This window comes from Phoca vitulina, unplaced genomic scaffold (assembly GCF_004348235.1).
Source record: "Phoca vitulina isolate PV1807 unplaced genomic scaffold, GSC_HSeal_1.0 scaffold56, whole genome shotgun sequence".
NCBI classification, from domain to species: domain Eukaryota; kingdom Metazoa; phylum Chordata; class Mammalia; order Carnivora; family Phocidae; genus Phoca; species Phoca vitulina.
This window is the reverse complement of record NW_022589759.1, coordinates 3,270,964-3,290,774: the sequence shown is the minus strand read 5'-3', so window position 1 is coordinate 3,290,774 and position 19,811 is coordinate 3,270,964. Positions and strand designations below refer to the sequence as shown.

Below are 19,811 nucleotides of genomic sequence, written 5' to 3'. Positions count from 1 at the left end.
TCACTGGATCCTCAGTGCCCGAGGTGCACCCAGGGCCCTTGGAAAACTGGCCGGTGTCCTGCCTTGGAATAGACTCCCCAGCAACTGTGGGCCGTGCCAGGCCAGCAGCCTTGCCCACAGACCTTCACGATCATTCTGAAATGCAATTATTTACAGGTTTATTAATGGTATCTGGGACATTTGTTTGGACAGCACTAAATATAGTATGTTGTTCTGCTTTCCAAGGCAACACAGGTTCGGGCCAAAGGTTTCCTCCAGTCAGATTCAAGTGGGTGCTTTGCTGGTAATTGTTCCACTGCTTTGAAAGCAGAAGACCAAGAACACAACTGTTGGCAGTTCCAACGCTGGACGAGGTCTTGTATTCTAAAGAAAAATCTTCAGATCACAGCAAGGAAATGTCTACCCCAAGATGTTAATCCTTAAAAAAAAAAAAAAGAAAAAAAAAGGATCCTTGGAAGAACAGCAATTTATTCTAAGAAATGGCAAAGCTGATCAGATTTTGCATCCCATTCAAAGGTATCTCAGGCATTTTAAGAAGAAATAAGTCAAAATTATGATAAAAATATTCAAGTTATCCCCTGGATTCTGAAGCACAAGGACGTGAAGTCAGATTACTACATTGCCTACCTGAGAGTTGGCAGGGGGAACACAAAACAACATTTTCTGCCAGGCCTTCTCCTGAATTGGAGAAGGAAAAGCCAATGTTTAAGAGGCACTGAGTTGATGGAAAGCCTCTAGGAATGTCAGTTAGTAAAACGGAAGTCTACCTTTAGACTCCGCTGTCTTCACTAAAATGGCTAAACATGCCTACAGGGTCCAGAGATTGATGCTGATGGCTATTTTTCTTGCATCTACCTTCCATGATGTCATGAAGTAGCTACTGGGGTCAGACAGTACCAAAAAGGGGCAGTTTCAGAAGCAAGTATTTTTCTCTCATAACTAGGAATCACTATAGATGGGAACAACAGGTTTTCCAAGTGTATCCGAGAAGTAAGCTGTTCAACCAAAACTAATTACACAAGGACTTTTTACACCAAGGTGGCCTGAAAATACCGTATCCCTGGAAAACGGACTTGAAAATTTAAATTGCTCAAGGTTTCTAAGTTGTTTTCTATTCTAAATCAACCTAATTTAATTAGAATTAGCAAGGCCGATTTCCCCCTAGCGAGCATGCTGCTTTTGTTATGTGGGAAGTTCCTGAAGACCTTCCACATTCAGTGTACTCAGTTCTTAAAGGCGACCGTGATTAGAAATGGAAATGACATTTTTATCCGTTAATAATTTACCTGTCCTGCTCATTTCTTACTGGATGGGTGCCACGGAAGAGACAAGGTCCACCAGAATGATTTTGAGCACTTGGCTGGCTCTGAGGGGCACCTCTACACACACCCCCTTGCCTTCCGATCCCTTGGATTCAAGTGAGAAAGAACTATTTAGGAACATTTTGATGGACAAAGAATTTTTCAGTATACAAATATACTTTGTGTCAGTTCGTTTAAGTCTTTTCGGGAAAAAGGCAGAGTATGAATATGAATGTGCAGCTACCTCGCAGGTTCTTACTTTTATCCCTGGGAGGGAAACGGGGATCTGGTTCTCAGGGCCCCGGAGACTGCACAGCGAGTCTGGAGGCAAGAGGGAGGGGAGCCCAGCACAGGCTTCTGCTGTTTTTACAAGGATATAGGAGCTGGCATCTGCATTTTGGAAATCTTTTTGTTTTTTTAAAGATACATTCTTCCTTTTAGAATATTTAACATGAGTTCTTCTGAAAACCCAAGCCTGACTCAGGCATGGAAAGGGAACCTGGTTCTAGGCCGAAATCCGAACTGGAGGGTGGCACTACGTTCCTGGGAAGCTGATGGGAAAAACAAGTACAAGAATTCCAGATAGAGGTGAAAATGAGGGAAAACAGGAGTTGGGTCTTTAAAATGTCTCCAAAACTAGGCTTAGCCACACCTTCATTCCAAATAGCTCGGCCAGCTCCCCTTGACCTTGAGCTGCAGGTAGCACATGCTCATTTTAATCCCAGGAAAAGAGCTTTTTTTTTTTTTTTTTTTGTGGTAAATGCTGGAGGTGATCCTTCTCCCTTTCTGGAACACACACAAGCCCAGTCGGAACGAGACTGCTCATTGCATTCCATCTGTGACAGGTCGGGCGTCTGAGGCGAGAGAAGTGAGGAAGACGGAGCACACCGACCCGTCACCCCCTCCATCCGTGTCCTCACACCAAGTAACACCAGCTTCAAAAATTAAGGGGAAGACATGTTTGAAGAAAGGGCAGCGAAAATGACTCATCTAGGAAAGAAAACAATGCAGCAGAACCACAGAGTCTCCCCATCATCTCCTAGGTCTGACCCAGTGTTCCAACTATACAGAGAGTGTTCTGTAAAACCCGGGGAGTCTAAGTTTTATTTGGCTTTTGTTGCTCCAAATACAAAAGAAACAATTATTTTGAGTACACAGAGTAGAACCATTTAAGATAATCATGGAAGTGAGTTAGGGGTTGGGACTGATTTTTGCCTTTTAAAGATCATCTGAACAGAGCTCCATTTTCCCTGTTTTGATTCCGCAGGTTTGCGAGCTTTCTGGTTGATTGAGAAGCATTACACTGTGCTCCCATCCAAGTTCCCATTACCAGCGGCAGCGTCTGTTTTCACCCTTAACGATGACGGTTTCTCAGGCAACAGTGGCATTATTCCCACTGTGCAGTCGCGGCGGCTACGTGAGCCCGACCAGCGGGGCAGCGCTGCTCACAGCCGCAGCCTCCCACTGCAAACAGCGACACGCTGCGCGCCGGGTCCCAGACCACACGAACCCCAACAGGATGAAAACTCACAAACACCCACGTGAGTATAAGATCTGGGCTTTTTTCTTTTAAAGGTAATTCATAAGCCTTAAAAGGTATTCTCTCCAGATTATAAAAGGTTAGTTAAAACTGTTTAATAGGAACAATCTCGGACAAGCAGAAACAGCTTTGATTTGGAGGATTAGAGCAACATATAACTGGGAAGGACTCCACAGGGACGGTCAGGTGGGACAGTGTGCACCTCTTCTAGAGACTCTGAATTAAAAAGATGGTGAGGGACACTCTGCCCTATCAGGGCACAACCACCTCTGCTAACTGTCCGCTTCCCACACAGGCTACGAGAGATCTTATTTACATTTAAAAATAGCTTTCTTCTTCAGTGTAGTGGAAACGCCCAGAGACCAGTCACTAAAACCCCTTCCTAGCACAGATGCAGAACAGCTTTATTGATCTCTGGGTTTGTCCAGTCATTCCGAATGTCATCCAGGTGGTTATCAAAATCCACAAGTGTTTCGTAGGATCGGCTATCCAGGAGTGACGCTGAGATCCTCTGGGCCTCTGGCCAGTCTTCACAGTAATCACTATGAGGTGAAACAGGAGAGATCAGCCTCTCAGCGGAAAACAGGTGGCTTTCCAACAGAGGAAACAGAAAACCGGCCACACACACAGTGGTATGAAGGAAAACAATCGTGAACGCCAGCAGACACTCGAGTTTCAAACACACAGAGATGTGCACGAACAGTATGTAGCATGGTTGAGAACTGAAAGAGACCCCCTCCAAATGAAGATCTGAAGAAGCTGGAGCGGGATGGTGGATGCTTTCTGAGTGATTATTAATGACCAAGGCAAACGCCTGAGAGCAGCGCCCTGGGGCAGGGGGCAGACGACCCAGGGGTAACACTCAGGCTGTCTCAGGAGCCAGGGAGCATGCATGATTTCTGTATGAGGTTTGTACACTGCCCTGGAGAATATGCTAACTTAAAAACAGAAGGCCGGGGCCAGCCTCCCAGTGGGCGCTGGGTGCCCAGGAACAGCCCCCAGCGTAGTACACACAGGTCATCGCGAGCACGCAGCACTCACTAGTGTGGGTCCCTGCACCGCCATCGGTTTTCATGGTGTTCGTACACATGGATCGTAGGCACCACGCAGTCCATCGTAAACTTAGTGTTGTCTACCTGTGCACAAAACAAAGGATGCACTCGTGAACAGAGCTAACAAAGAGCCGGCAGCCGGCACGTTTCTGGAAGTCCTCAGGCACCTCCCCGTGGTGCAGACACTGAAAATCCAACGCATGCAATCACACCTCAAGTGTGGTCTAAGGTTAACTGCGTGTTATGCAGAATAAATGCTAAGTACTCCACAAAAGCGGAGCTTCTGAATATTACTTTTTCCCTCCCTGTTAGAATTCTGTCTGAACTGAGCCTGTGTAACAAGGCTTTTGATGTTCGCTACTGTCTACCTGACTTCTTCCTTCCCTGTGGGCTGTTGGCTAATTCAGTGGCTCTCACACTTAAACGTGTGTCAGAATCATCTGGAAGCTTATTAAAGCAGCCTGCTGAGACCCGAGAATCTGCACTTCTGACAAGTTCCCAAGTGGTGTTGGCACAGAACCCCACTTTGAGAACCGCTGAGCAGGAGCCCCCCCCCGCCCCGCCCCGCCGCCGTGGGGATGTGGAGCGTGCTGTGGCATTCACACTGCGCCTGCGATTCAGCAGCTCTGAGGCTGCAGCCAGGAGGACACCACAGAGGGCAGCACCGGCCTGCCGGAGCGTCTGCACAGACCACTCATGGGACAGAGCTCCATGTTAGCCAGAGGATGCTCGGCAACAGAAAACACGACAGCACCCAAGAGGGACTCACCATGATGAGAGCCGTATCGCTGAAGCCCTCGGCTATTCTGGAGGCCACCTTTTCTGCAACCTGGTTCGGACTGCAAAAGACGCGGCAGTGAGTTGACTGCGAACCAGCCTCGGCCGTCCCGCATGGTCTCCGTACGGCAGGGCTAACAAGCACCACTACACAGGGTGGCACTGATCACCTGCACGCTCCTCCCGCCTGTTAGAACGGTCCTGGGTCACCGCAGGGGCCGCGAGGACTTGTGCCAAGGACAGGGAATGCCATAAGGGCAACGGGGAGCACGGTGCAAAGCAGGTCAGTGCGTTCGGGAAGAGGCTTCTAAACTGAAAGGCTCCCTGGAACCCCACGGAGAGCACCCCTTGAGGCCACAGATCCCCGCTGCACGCTCCCACCCACTGAGCTCTGGGCTAGACGCCTCTTGGGCCACCCACTCCATCGCACACTTGCAGAGGGACTCCGTCCACCTCTTAGCTGCTGGCAATTGAGCCATTTGACTTTTAATTTGGAAAATCCCTAGGCCATTCCAAATCTTCTCCATGCTTGTCAGCCTTCAATCTCGGGCTCTGGCCCCTCCCAACCTTGATAAATGATGACTTGCTACCTTAAGTCCATTAAGGCGAACTAGAGAGGCTCCCACATCGTCCCTGTGCCACCCCCCGGCTATTTTCCCATCGTATCTCAGGCACAGAGAGGCCTCCTCGCATCCACAGGCCCCTCCGTGCACACCTCCTTCTCGGAGGCCTCCTGTATGTTCTCTCCTCCCAGTGGCCCCTGCTCTGGTGCCAAATCTGAGCCAGTCTTTCCCTTCTTAGGAAAAAAATTTAACTGGTTCCCTCTAGCCCCTGTCCAACCTCTCTCCTTTCAACCATGTTTCTTAAAACTTTAATCCATCTTAATCTTTAATAAGCTGACAGTCCTGTCCCTTGGTGACCACTGTGCAATCTGGCGCCTGTCCCTTACCTTACCTTCGAGGGTCTGCACCCTGGAAGCCTGCCACGCACCCCCACCCTCCCTGGCCACCCCGCTGCAGCCTCCCGCGTCCGGGCTGCCAGCCTGCTCTAGTTCTCTGATTTGCTCCTCTTCTTTGGTCCCCCACAGGTGCTGCAGATGGGCTCCCTGCTTCCGCCTCCTCAGTTCACCCTGCCATCCGCTGTGTTTAGGCGATCACTCCACACCTGGGTTTCCAAAATTGCTTCCTAACCGGTCTCAATTTCCAGGCTCTTCTTATTTCATGTATCCTGAAAACTCTCTCCAAATCAATTTTCCTGAAATGAAACTTCTCAGCCTGGGCGATCCAGGCCTTTCTCCTTGTGGACCTAGCTACTGTTCCTACTCACGGAAGCAGTCTTTTGTGCGTCTTTAATTTCAGTGGAACGGTCTACAGACTGTCTCCCTCACTCACACTGTCCCGTTTGGGATACCCTTCTACATTGGTATCTGCTTCCTGAATCACTTCTCATCTTCAAGGCCCAGAAAACACCGTCCTCTATGGGAGGTCTTGCTAAACTGCCTCAGAGGGGGTCCATTTGTCCCGTCTCTACACCCTGTTTATTTCTAAAGTGACTTAACACCTAATACTTAGCATGCAGCTGTCTTTCTGTGCATCTTATCTTCCTAGCACAATGAGAGTCTGAGCTTTTTGAAGTAAGGACTGAGCCAAGTATATTTTAACGGCCATAAAAACGCATTGATAATTGTGGGTTTACTTAAGGAAACACACTATACAATTATGTTGTGACTGAGCTGAAAAAAAAAGGCAAATTAATAATTTTTTATGAAAATGAATTATTTTATCTAATTATTCTATTTTCAAGTTCAAAATTGAGAATTTATAGTGATGTGCTGATTGCAAGTCTGCAGGATTAGGAAAAATGAAACAACAAAGCAGTTTCAAAGAGAAAGGGCCCCAGGGGTTCCTGTCCCCCAGGCCACCATGAAAGCTCTGTAAGGGACGGCAGAGTTACAGTGTGTAACTGCAGGCGTGCAGGTCCTACGGCTCAGATGGCGAGTGCCAAGGAGCGGGACTGGAACCACGGAGGCCTGCGTGTTCATCCACGAAATGTGAATGACACACACTGACATCCCTAACTCACTCACACCTTAGGTGCAAAGGGAAAAGCAGCCAGCATTTGCATAAAGTATCTGCCATAAAGAAACTCACAAAATTATCATCCTAACATTTAAGATGATCATGGTAGCTAGTGACTTTTTAAAAAAAATATTTATTTGAGTGAGAGTGAGAGCACGAGCGGGGTGAGGGGCAGAAGCAGACTCCCTACTGAGCAGGGAGCCCGATGCGGGGCTCGATCCCAGGACCCCGGGATCATGACCTGAGCTGAAGGCAGACACCCAACCATCTGAGCCACCTAGGCACTCTTTACATTTTTTTTTTTCTTTTAAAGATTTTATTTATTTATTTGACAGAGAGACAGCAAGAGAGGGAACACAAGCAGGGGAGTGGAAGAGGGAGAAGCAGGCTCCCGCTGAGCAGGGAGCCTGATGTGGGGCTTGATCCCAGGACCCTGAGATTATGACCTGAGCAGAAGGTAGACGCTTAAAACGACTGAGCCACCCAGGCGCCCCTACATTTCTTTTTATAACATAAAATACTCATTGACCTTTTTTATTTAAACTCTGTTTCCTATGCTGTACTTTTCATCTCTGTGACTTTTATATTATACCTCTTAATCCCCTTCACCTTTCCCCCCACCCCCACCCACCTCCCCTCTGGCGACCACCAGTTTGTTCTCTGTAGTTAAGAGCCTTTTTAATTTATTTAGGTCTATTTCAAATATTTTTACTTTTAAGTAATCTCTACACCCAACGTGGGGCCTGAACTTACAACCGCACGTTACACAGACTGAGCCAGCCAGGCACCCCAAGAATTGGTTTGTTTTTTAGATTCCACATATAAATGAAACCATATGGTATTGTCCGTCTCTTGTCTGACTTACTTCACTTAGCTTAATACCCTGTAGGTCCAACCATGTTGTCAAAAACGGCAAGATCTCCTGTTTCACGGCGAGCATTAGTCTATGTATATATACACCACGTCTCCCATGTCCATTCATCCACGGCCGGACACTGGGGCTGCTCCCATGTCTTGGCTGTTATAAATAGTGCTACGACAAACATAGAGGTACATATATCTTTTCTAATTAGTGTTTTCATTCTCATTTTCTTTGAAAATGGAATTAGTGGATCATATGGTATTTTTATTTTTAACTTTTTGGGGAACCTCCATATTGCTTTCCACACAGGTTGCACCAATTTGCACTCCTACAGTGCAGAGGATTCTTTTTTCTCCATGTCCTCACCCATGCTTGGTATTTCTTGTGTTTTTGATTCTAGCCATTGGTGTGAGGTGACATATTGCGGTTTTGATAGGTATTTCCCTGATGATCAGTGGTGCTGAGCATCCTCCCTTTTGGGTCTGCTGTGCCATCTGTGGGTCTTCTTTGGAAAAACGTCTATTTAGGTCCTCTGTCCATTTTTTATTGTTTGCTTTTTTGGGGTGTTGAGTTGTATAAGTTCTTCATATATTTTGGATATTGACCCCTTATGGGATATATCATTTGCACACATCTCCCACTCACTAGCCTACCTTTTTGTTTTGATGATGGTTTCCTTTGCCATGCAAAAACTTTTTATTTATTTATTTAAAGATTTTATTTATTTATTTTGAGAGACACAGAGAAAGAGAGAACACAAGCAGGGGGAGTGGGAGGAGAAACAGGCTTCCTGCTGAGCAGAGAGCTCGACATGGGGCTCGATATCAGGACCCTGGGATCACAACCTGAGCAGAAAGCAGATGCTTAACGACTGAGCCACCCAAGCGCCCCCATGTAAAAACTTTTTATTTTGGTGTAATCCCAATAGTTTGTTTGAATGATTCTTTTTTGAAAAAAGTAATCATGGGGCTAGTAACAGTACCAGCCTCCACTTTGAACCAAGCACAAAGCTAAACATGGTGTATGTTGCTTCACTTTGTCCTCAAGACCAATTTCTGAGGCATGAGCTTTTACTACCATTTTATAGATAGGACCACTGAGGCCCAAGAGGTAAATCAGTAAGTCACCTATGATGCGAATCTAAGCCTACCTGGTTCTAAGGCTCATGCTGTGAGACACTGATAATCAGCTGACCATATATATATATATAAAAGAGATTTTATCTATTTGTCAGAGAGAGAGAACACAAGCAGGGGGAGCAGAGGCAGAGGGAGAAGCAGGCTCCCCGCTAAGCAAGGAGCCTCGTGTGGGACTTGATCCCGGAATCCCGGGATCATGACCTGAGTCAAAAGCACACACTTAACTGACCGAGCCACCCAGGCGTCCCAATCAGCTGAAATTTCTAAAAGAAGAGCAAATTTTTAGCTAAGTCTGGTTGAAGAGAGAAGTGAAGGTTTTCCAGGTAGAGGCAAATAGTATTAAAGAAGGAAATTAGCATAATTTCAGCTTCTGAGCTTCCAAGGTGTGTGGCCTTTGTGCAGTGACCATCTCTAGCTAGACTTTCTCCACCTGAGTGTCCTTGTGAGGGTTAGACAGGACGACGTCAGTAAATCCTAACACAGCAATGGCACACACACTGTGAGGACCGAATCCCCAATCTCAGCAGAGACTCATCAGAAGGGATTCAAAAGGGTGACTGGGCACTCTTGTCCCCCAGCTCATGTTTAATTCCCCGACAGCCCTGACAAGGGCCTGTTAGTAAGCAGGTAGACATTGATGGGGGAATGCAAAACCTCCTGAGCAGAGCAGGTGAAGGAAGCAGGAGAGTCTAGAAGTTCTAAGCAGCACGAAAATGCTGTCTAGGTAGGAGAATTCTGGGCTGGAATGAGGTCCAAAAAGAGGCAGGAAGCCTGCGTAGCTGTGAGCCAAAGGAGGCACACAGGTGAGAGCCGTGCATGTACGTCTGGGGCAACCACGTGAGGTGGGGATTTGGGGTGCGGTGGGAGGAAAGGGAGGCATCGACACTCGACAAACTGGTGCCGTTACCTCCTGCCTGGTCTTCTCGCCTTTCTGCAAGGCAGCTGCGGCAAAGTACTGCTCGGTTCAGGGAACCCTCCTTCCAAGGACAGCTCCCCACTGCTTACAAAGTCCAGTTCTAAAATCCACCCAGTGTCTACCTCACGCTGCCCCCTCCCCGGACGCTCTTCCCTCCTGCTCTCCACACATGCACCTGACAGGACCTGCCCACTGCTGGGCATTCAAACGACACCCCTCCCTGAGGGCTTCTCTGGTGGTCCTAGTGGAGGAGTTCCGCAGGGCGCGTGCTGTCCCGGCCTCTGCACCGCCCTCAGGGCCCGTGGCCCCAGTCGGGCACTAGAGTCCTGAGCCAGCAGTATCTTTCATGTTCAATCCAGCAACCTGAGGGCAAAGGCCAAGAGCGTTTAGCTTTTGCTCGGCAGAGCCTGGCCCAGGGACAGTCTTTCCTGTAACAAAAACCAAGACCGACAAGGGACCTGTGAATAGGCTCTGGATCAGAGAAGGACGTGCAGCTGTGGGGTCATCCACGCGTGGGAGGTGGGTGGAATCAAATGGAGAAGGGGTCCTAGAAGGAGTGAGGTTAGTAAGAGTGGCGGGTTCTGGGATCACAGACGCCCTGTCTGTGTGGTCGTCCAAGCAGGGGCTTTAACAGGGGTTGTCTGGAACCCCGCATTTCGCTAGTTACCCTGCCTCCCTCTGAGTCCTGACTGGGGCATTTGTTCCTCGTCGATAACACCAGCTTACTGTATATTTCCAAAAACACTACTGGCGCCTGGGTGGCTCAGTTGGTTAAGCGACTGCCTTCGGCTCAGGTCGTGATCCTGGAGTCCCAGGATCGAGTCCCGTGTCGGGCTTCCTGCTCAGCAGGGAGTCTGCTTCTCCCTCTGTCCCTCCCCTCTCTCATGCTCTCTCTCAAATAAATAAAATCTTTAAAAAACAACAACAACAACAACAACACTACTGAGTCCACCCTCTGGCCTATGCCAGGCAAGTGCACATAACTCCAGGCGGCATTTTGGTCTGGAATCCTCCCCTGTAGCCCCCAAGGGCCTGGACACTGGAGTCAGCTGGCTCTATCTGACAGTGTGAGGAGAGCAGGAGAGGGCTGTGCGGGAGACCTCCCGTCTGGAGGAAATCACACAGAGGGCGGGGGAGCGATTCTTCTGGGGCTTTCCCTGTCAGGTCATACACAGCAGCTGGCTGCTGGCCGTGTCCCTAAACCAAAAGGCAGTGCCTCCTGTGAGGCAGACTTCTTGGCTGCACCCCTCCCTTCCTGCAGGCCCAGGGATGGGACCACCTTCTGTCACAGCACTACCCGCTCTGAGTACATACTGCCCAGACCTTAGGAAACAACCCACTGATGAGCCCTCCTCAAATCATCCGAACTCCAGTGTGTCATCAGTTTTTCTGTTGAGACAAAGGCAGAAAGAAAACAAAGTCCTCAGCTTTGCTCCACGAGAACCAGAGGCCCACATGAAGGAATCTGCCAGCATCATATCTTCACCACAGCCATCAGACCCTAAGGGCACCAAATCTAAAAGTTGTTTTATTTGTCTCCAAAGAGAACAGTATTCTTTCCTAATGCTCTGCCCTACGCCATTCCTAGCTGGGACAGAAATCGGAGGCCTCTACCTGTTGCTTTCATTGTATGAACCCCCTTCAAGCAAAATAAAGAAGATATAAAACACAATCCCAAATTAATTTAAGTGCTGGGATTTCTGTTGTTTGGAATTACCCACACCACAGTTCCCCTCAAACACCATAAACAAGCATAAAAGGCGAGGAGGGGTTTTGCTCTCACAGAGACGACAGAAGTCAAAAGGCACATCAGAGATTGTCTGTCCCACGATCAGTCTTTCAGACAACAGGGTTTTTGCACGGACGTACCTGGCATCCTTGACTCGTTCATTAGCTTGATAATAACCGGCAATCACATAGCTATTATCTTTGCACCATGAATCAATCTGAAAGAGAAACAGAAATTGGGAAGAAAAGATGAATGATTTTCCCTTAAATATCACCTCTCAATAAACACAGGAGACCCTGTCCCCCCAAATGCTGGGACAAGACACAGTATAATCCCTGAATCCTCTTCCCCAGGAGAAAGGTCACACCAGCTTGCTGTCCACGGTCTGTGGGAGGCCACAGAAAACACAGGAGAGCGTGGCCTCACCCTCACTGAGGGGCCCCAGTGCCCACACACACTGTACGGGTGCAGTACTGTGGGGAGCCCGGAGCAGAACCAGAATGGGGACCTCGGTCTCTTGAAACCAAGTCTTTTTATATTATATTTAAATTTCTGTATTCCTAGCAACAAACCATGAGACACACTTCATGCCGGTGTGTGGGGTAAACAGGCACACGTGCACACACACGCTCTCCCACTCAATTCCCTCTCAAAATTGTTGTCTGTTTTATAATGCCACTCTTCCCGCATCAGATTTAGCTTCCTGCAGGTCTAATGCCATTATCAAAAACAACAAAAGGTCATCCTAACTGTTTTGCCATAATGGAATTTTAATAATATACTGCAATAAATTCTATTCTCAGTCTGCAGAAGAGGAAATAAAATTGATCCTCGTTTTTCATAGCAAATTAACTAGTTAAAAATACTCTTTTCTTTTTAAAAAAACATAGCTGTATTGCTTTTTTCTTGAATTCTGGTTTAGGGCTCAGGCAGTTTCCCCGATGACTAAAAGCAGACTTCACAAGAGGGTTACAGTCCAAGGTTCCCTGGCTTGCACAAGGATTAGAAGAATAATTCTGGCCTTCTAACTAAGAGCTCACAAATTACCATATTGGGTCAAAACCAAGGCTCAATGAACCAATTAGATGTTTTGGTCATCCACCCAAAAGATTAGGGCTATGTCTCCAAAATATTTACAATGGCTCTTTTCACTGTAACTTTGCTACAAATTACTCCCAAATCACTTACATTTTGCTTCTATCACCTCTTAAACGAATGGGTTCCAGAAACTTTCTGCTGCTGCTTGCAGTGGCAATTTCTTTCCTCTTCCTCTAAACCTGTTTCTTTGTAGTACCAAAGGGCATGCCTAGCTCTACAATCTGGCATCTGCCCCATTCCCTGACCTCAAACCCACATATCAGCCTCCCTTTCAGCGCAGCCCTCTCAGCCTTTGCTTGTACTCAAAGACCAGCCTCTTGAGTGTGTCCTCACTGACCACTTGGGCGTCCCTCTCTTGGCTCTCTGGTGAGGCTTGTCCTTTTATCCAGAGTCGAAACCAAAGATAAGTCTAAAAATGGGTCAGCATAAGGGCGCCTGGGTGGCTCAGTCCGTTAAGTGTGTCTGCCTTCAGTTCAGGTCCTGATTTCAGGGTCCTGGTATTGAGCCCCGCATGGGGCTCTCTGCTCAGCGGGGAGCCTGCTTCCTCCTCTGTGCTCTCTCTCTCTCAAATAAACAAAATCTTTTTTTTTTTTTTTAAAGATTTTATTTATTTATTTGACAGAGAGAGACACAGCGAGAGAGGGAACACAAGCAGGGGGAGTGGGAGAAGGAGAAGCAGGCTTCCCGCGGAGCAGAGAGCCCGATGTGGGGCTCGATCCCAGGACGCTGGGATCATGACCTGAGCCGAAGGCAGACGCTTAACGACTGAGCCACCCAGGCGCCCCTCAAATAAACAAAATCTTTAAAATAAATAAATAAATATGAGTCAGCAGGGCTGATTCCTTCTGGAAGCTCTTAGGGGAAAATCTGTTCCTTGTCTCGTCCACCATCTAGAGGTCACCCACATTCCTTGACTGGTGGCCACATCACTCTGACCTCTACTTCTGTTGTTACATCTCCTCTCTCTGACCCCGCCTTTCCTATCTCCTTCTAAGAACCCTTGTGATTACAGGGGCTCATCAGATAATCCAGGTTCATCTCCCCGCCTCAAGATCCTTACCTTAATCTCATCTGCCAAGTCCCTTTGCCAAGTAAGGTCACGTAGTCATGGGTTCTGAGCACTGGGCTGCGGACGTTGTTGGGGGACCATTTTTGGCTGACTGCAGCTACATGTAATATAAGGATTATTCCTTGATGCTGCTGCTGTTCTGACCACTCCAGGAGCTGTCTTTAGTGAGCGCTCCAAGCTCTCCCAGATCCCTTCCTGGGTTGGAGGCAACAGTTCAAGACTTGTCCCCCAGCAGATGCACATGGTGTCACCTGCATCTGCCTCAGGGAGCACAGAAAGTACCTGACGTGAAGGTGATTCTTGTGACAAACATAAGGGCCTAACCAATTCCAGCAGAAAAACAGTGTCACGACCTTGAACTTATAGTAGAACTCTCTGAAGAGACTGCCCCCAAAGCAAACCAGGTCGTAACAGCTCTGGCTTGGTTTTAAAACTTTTGAATGATTCAAACAAGGAAAACCAAGTTAACTGTAAGGATGCTTATTTTTTTTTTTTTTTAAGATTTATTTATTTGAGAGAGAGAGAGAGAGAGAGCGCGAGTGGTGTGTGAGCAGTGGGAGGGGCAGAGGGAGAGAATCCCCAAGCAGACTCCCCACTGAGCACAGAACTGTGAGGCTTGATCCCACAACCCATGAGATCATGACCTGGGCCGAAACCAAGAGTCAGACGTTCAACTGACTGAGCCACCCAGGTGCCCTTGTAAGGATGCTTATGATGGGCAGGTACAGCCTGTCCACAGCTGTCCAGATAAACATACAACTTAAAAATGGAAAACACAAAAGGGGGGATGTAGAACTGACTAAGGGCTCCCACCAGGCACCAGAGCCCGCAGAGATCGGGTGAACAAGTTTTTAGTAAAATGGAAGCATTTTCTTTGACGGTTTCAAAAATGGAGCCAGACCTCATTGGGTGAGAGTGACCAGGAGTGTGGTCCAAGTCGGGAGAGCAGAGTGAGAAGAGAGAGCGGGGGAGGCAAGGATGGGGTGGGCAGGTCTTGAGGGGCTTCAGAATCCTGCAGAAAGCCCAAATGGCTCATTAATGAAAAGCTTTAGTGGATTTAAGAGGCAGCTTGCTCAGTTAAGTCAATTTGTGCTCAAGTGGGACAGGTCAAGGCAAAAGAACTGAGCAGCTGTCTGACCTCTGTTCTCTGCAAATCCATTTTCCATCTTCCCTGCTCTCCTGCCACACATCCTGTGAACAATCCAAGTGAAGACCACAGTTCAGGACAGCACTCTGAAACCTGATGTCAACTTAGTACAACGGACTCTGCATACAGAGTCCAAATTTCACACGTGCTTCGTGATTTATTCCACCTTTCAGAGGGGAAGGAGGACACTTTTACCGTGCATAAGCCCGTCACCCTCTGTCCAATGCCTTTCTGGCTCGTTCCATCTCAGACACACAGGAGAACCACTAAAGGCACCAGGCCCTACCTGTTCATTCCCAGTTCAGCTCTGCACAAAGAAACCAGCTTCTCCCCGCAAACTTGCCAGCATTTGCATGTGTGACACTATACGTTTTCCAAAGCACTGTTACCTACCTCCTGTGACTACGCCATCACCACAAAGCCGGTAAGAGAGACCTGATAAGAGCCATTCTGAGGAGGGCATCACTCCCACACTTGCCACTTAAAAGCTGAGGGTGTCTGTAAGCCTTGCTGTCTGCAGCAACAAGCAGGCCGTGGGAGCCTGAGAGGGCTTGCTAGATTCACTGAGAAGAAAAGCTCCTTCTCAAGTGGGATGCTGGTTTTTCTATGCAACGGGAAGGAGCTGGAGCCATGAAAGTAAATGGGGGTAAATGGGATGGGGAGAGGGTGAAATTCAGTGGGGAGAACCGAAAAGAGGACCGGAGCAGCCGTGTCCCTCCTCCAGGCTAGCACGTCAATGTTCTGGAGATAACACGGGGCAGAATAAGTAGGGGGCTTAGGAAAGAGCTAGAGGACAGTAGCCCATGCAAATGAGCACAGAGAAGGCACACATGGAGGCAGCAGAAAGAATTCTGGGCCGAAATCAAGGTGATGAGACCAACTGGCAACTAAGAAAGTCATCTCAGCAGAATGTAATCAAAAGCTGCTCCACAGAACCAGGAAATCAACGAGGGGAAAAAGACAAAAAGGGATTACAGAAACAGCAGATCTATGCTAATTTTCCTGCTAACATTTTATGGGTTTTTGCTATTAGAAATAATTCCGTCACTACCTACGTCACTACCTACGGTTATTAGGATAAATAACAGGCATAAGTACTTAAAAAACAAAACAAAACAAAAAGCACCCAGAAATGCAAGGATTTTTTTTTAAATGGAAAATTATAATGAAAAGCTTTTCAAAGGAATCTGGTGCTGCCCTTTGATGGACTGCATATCAAGCCAGTCTTTCCCACTTACTAAAAATAACTACAATATGAAACTCCCTGAATAGAAAAAAGCCACGAGAATAAAGCCTCATTTATACAGTTTCATGGATTTAGAAGCCTTAGTAAAATCACATCTACCATAGCTGATATTTTGATAAACTATGGCCGATATGCTGAGATCATTGCCTTCGGGTTATAAAGTTGCTAAGTCAAAAGCTGAATGGCACAAACATAAATACCTTAACTGTAATAAAAATTTTTCAGATGTGGGCGCGTGGGTGGCTCAGTCGGTTAAGTATCCGACTCTTCATCCCAGCTCAGGTCTTGATCTCAGGGTTGTGAGTTCAAGCCCTGAGTTGGGCTCCACGCTGGGTGTGGAGCCTACTTTAAAAAAAAAAAAAAAAAGTTTCACAGAGTCTAGTTTAGACTTAACTTTGCAGGATGGGAGCCTCAAACACTGATGGGCATGTCTGGGGAAGTGCTGCAAGCTGAGAGTGAGGGCAGAGTGCAGTGATACAGGGGAGCAAGACCAAAACAGGGCCTCATGCAGTGCCCCTCTCCCTCTTAACAGGCTGATGGCAGTGGGCCATTTTAAGAGTCAAGGTCTCCTCTGGGCATCTTCCCTCCCTAGTAAGTGGTTTGGGAGGCAGCTCTGCTCCAGCGCAGTTGTTTATAGTTCTTATGTTTAATTCCCTCAAGTATTGCATTTATATCTTATAATAGTAACGTAACACTTTAATTCTGTAAAGATTACTTAAGAATGAGAAGTGCTAATAATACTTCGACAATTCCAACTGAGGTTCAAGTTTGTCTTTAAGATGCTTAGATATTTCTGATAGAATTTTAAATGGATTTAACGCAACACATCTCTCCCCTCTGGCTATTCCTCAGCTAGCCCGCCCGACTCTCTTCTTCATCCACCCCATAGAAGCCAACAGTTCTCAGGCTTCTGTCCATAGCTCCCTCCTCATCCCACATGCTGCCCTGCCAATATGGCCTGCTCTCACAGCTTCAACTGTCATTGAGAAGCTACTGGTTCTCAATCTACGTCTCCAGTCCATCCATCTTCTCAACTCCAGACCCACTTTTCTTTTTCTTTTTTTTTTTTTTAAAGATTTTATTTATTTATTTGACAGAGACACAGCGAGAGAGGGAACACAAGCAGGGGGAGTGGGAGAGGGAGAAGCAGGCTTCCCGCCGAGCAGGGAGCCCGATGCGGGGCTCGATCCCAGGACCCTGGGACCATGACCTGAGCCGAAGGCAGATGCTCAACGACTGAGCCACCCAGGTGCCCCCAGACCCACTTTTCAATGTTCAACACTAATTCATCTTCATTTTCCCTCAATAAATGGTACCACTGTCGTCCAATGCATAAATCAGACACCGAGGTGTCTCCCTTGTTTCCTTCTCCCTCTCTCCACATATGATTAATCACTGAGTCTTGTGGATTCTTCCTCCTGGTTCTCTCTCTCCTCTGCATCCACACTGCACTCAGTGTAGGCCACCTCTCTGCCTCTGGTCTTATATGCACTCTGTCTCCTTGCTGCAGGCTGGGGCGATCAGAGACACAAATCCAACTGTGCGACTCTCCTCCAGTGGCCTCCCTCTGTCCTCATGATGGTGCCCCAACTTCTTTGTGTGATCTGCAAGTTGCTGTACGATGAAATCTGTCCACTGATCACCTCTCTACCCCTGGTCCCTTTACACTCTAGCCCCCCCCCCCCCCCTCCCCCTCTGGTCTTTGCACACACTGATCCCTTTGCCTTGAATGCTCCCCCTTCCCCTCCCCCCTACCCACCCCCCCCACCCCCCATTACTATGGCTGGCCCACTGTGTCACTCCTTGCATGCCCACTTCTCCAGGCTGCCTGCCTTCCCCCACTCTGGAAGCCTGGGTTAGCTATGGACCTCTCACCATTTTGCTTAAGCCCACGTATAGCATTTATTCTTTGGTATTGTACTTTCTGCTTCCTGCAAGTTCAAGTGCTAAGCAGGTGTTGTGATCCACAGCCAAGCGCTCCCCCAGCACAGACCTGGCACACTGTTGGAAAACTGAATAATCCTGCATTAATGCTCCTGGTAAATCTAGTTCCCTGCAAGTGACTGCACTTCACATATCCAATCACCCTGCAATTCCCCTGAGAGCAGAATAATTAAGGCAGAAGGATGAAAAGACTTGCATTAAAACATACACATGCACACCCCAGTGATGATTCGGTACTGACAGCACATTTCTTCAAGAGCTAAAATGACTGATTTTCTAAATATCTACATCCTACCCATGTCCTCTCCAGAGATGATAGGATGAAAATCATAAAATGGCTCAGTTTAACAGGCACTCAAAGATGTGCCCAGTAACCTCAGGGCAGGACCGTTGGCCCAGGGATACTTCCTGCTTACACGGGCGTCATAATTAGGTGAATTGTGAAACGGGTTCATTTTGCTTGGTGTGAAATATAGACAAAGGATCTCTACCTACACCTCAAACTTACTACTTTTTCTATGAACTAAGTAACTTTTTTTAGGATTATACTTGTGAAAAGTGAACAGTATCTCAACTCAGGTGCTGAGACAGCTCTGAGGTCACAGGTTATGTTCCCTGAGGCTTGAACAACTCGGGGGAACTTACAAGTGGTCTTTTTTCCTCCACTGACCGACACCCAGAAGCCACTGCCTAGAGCTCAGTCCCAGCCCGCGGATCTGTACGCTGAAGCTCTCCCGGCCGCGCGGCGATAAAGCAGCGGTGCCAGCAGCCACCTCGGAGCGCGGCTACAAGGTCCTTCTAATGTCACAGGGAGTCCTTCGAGTCTGAAACCTGGGTGCATGCTAGGGGGAGCCAGTGGAGCGCGCGACTCTCGATCTCGAGGTGCTGAGTTCGAGCCCCACGACGGGCAGAGAGCTCACTTAAACATGGGGCCAGTGTAGCTAAGCCATTAGTGGGGACGGGGCCATTCTCCTTCCGCAGCGCTCACGCACATTCCAGGGGACGAGCGCCCGCCAAGTCACCGCTACCCTCCTCGACGTGTCTCGCCTCTGGGGCTGCGGAGCACTAAGGTCCCCAGAACCACAGCGTCTACACTCGCGGCACACAAGGTCCGTGCTCGGTGACGGTGCGCGGGAAGCAAGCTCCAGCGTCTCAGTCCCAACACACCCAGATCCCCGACAGAAACGCTGCGGAGCCACAGCCCCCGTTAGCGGCGGCTTGTTTCTAAAAAGCCTACGGGTTTGAGGAAGTGAACGCGACTCGCCACCTAACGCGTCCCTAAGAGCACCCGCCACGGCTGCTGCTCCCCGTGCGCCCGCGGGGTACCAGGTCCCTCGTCACGGCGACCGCGGGACCGCCCGGAAGCCGATTTCCTCACCCGCAGACTCCGAGGGGAGGGGAGGGGAGGCCGTCCTTCCCGCGCTTACCAGGGTAAGGGCCACCTCCAGCATGGGCGCGAGCGCCAGGGTGCCGTGGAAAAGGGGGATACAGTCCACGAAGAGGGTGTGGTGGGCGCCCGGGCCGCCCAGGGGCAGGTGCTCCTTGCGCGGCTTCTGCTTCTCGGCCACCAGCAGTCCGTTGACGGCGCAGTGGGGGTACTTGGCGCCGTGCAGCACCATCTTGCAGTAAGCCTGGGTGGTCAGCTTCACCCCGGGCATGCTGAGCCCCGCAGGGCCCCGGAGGCCCTGGCGCCGGCTGAGGCCTGGATCCCCGCCCGGCCGCGCGGCGCCTCAGCGGAGAAGCGGGACGAGGCGACGGCGGCCCGGCGCGGCCCTGCGGCCGGTGGAGGTCCACACAGGCCCGGCCCGGCTACGGGCTGGGCTCCTCACACACCGACTCCCGCTTGGGAGAAGCCGACGCGCCCGCCTCACTCTCCACTCGCGCCTCTGGCCGGGCGCCGCCGTAAAGCGGTC

At 48.9% G+C, this 19,811-nt stretch overlaps 1 protein-coding gene across 1 annotated transcript; it reads right to left on the bottom strand.

Annotated features, from left to right (window-relative positions):
- Positions 1–2,916: 2,916 nt before the first annotated feature.
- EMC8 (ER membrane protein complex subunit 8) lies at positions 2,917–19,792 on the bottom strand. Its single transcript, XM_032389835.1, has 5 exons — positions 19,326–19,792; positions 11,535–11,611; positions 4,663–4,732; positions 3,883–3,977; positions 2,917–3,383 (listed from the first exon to the last, which is right to left on the bottom strand). Exons 1-5 carry the CDS (start codon positions 19,554–19,556, stop codon positions 3,224–3,226), a joined length of 633 nt encoding a protein of 210 aa, XP_032245726.1. The 5' UTR covers positions 19,557–19,792; the 3' UTR covers positions 2,917–3,223.
- Between the last annotated feature and the right edge of the window lie 19 nt (positions 19,793–19,811).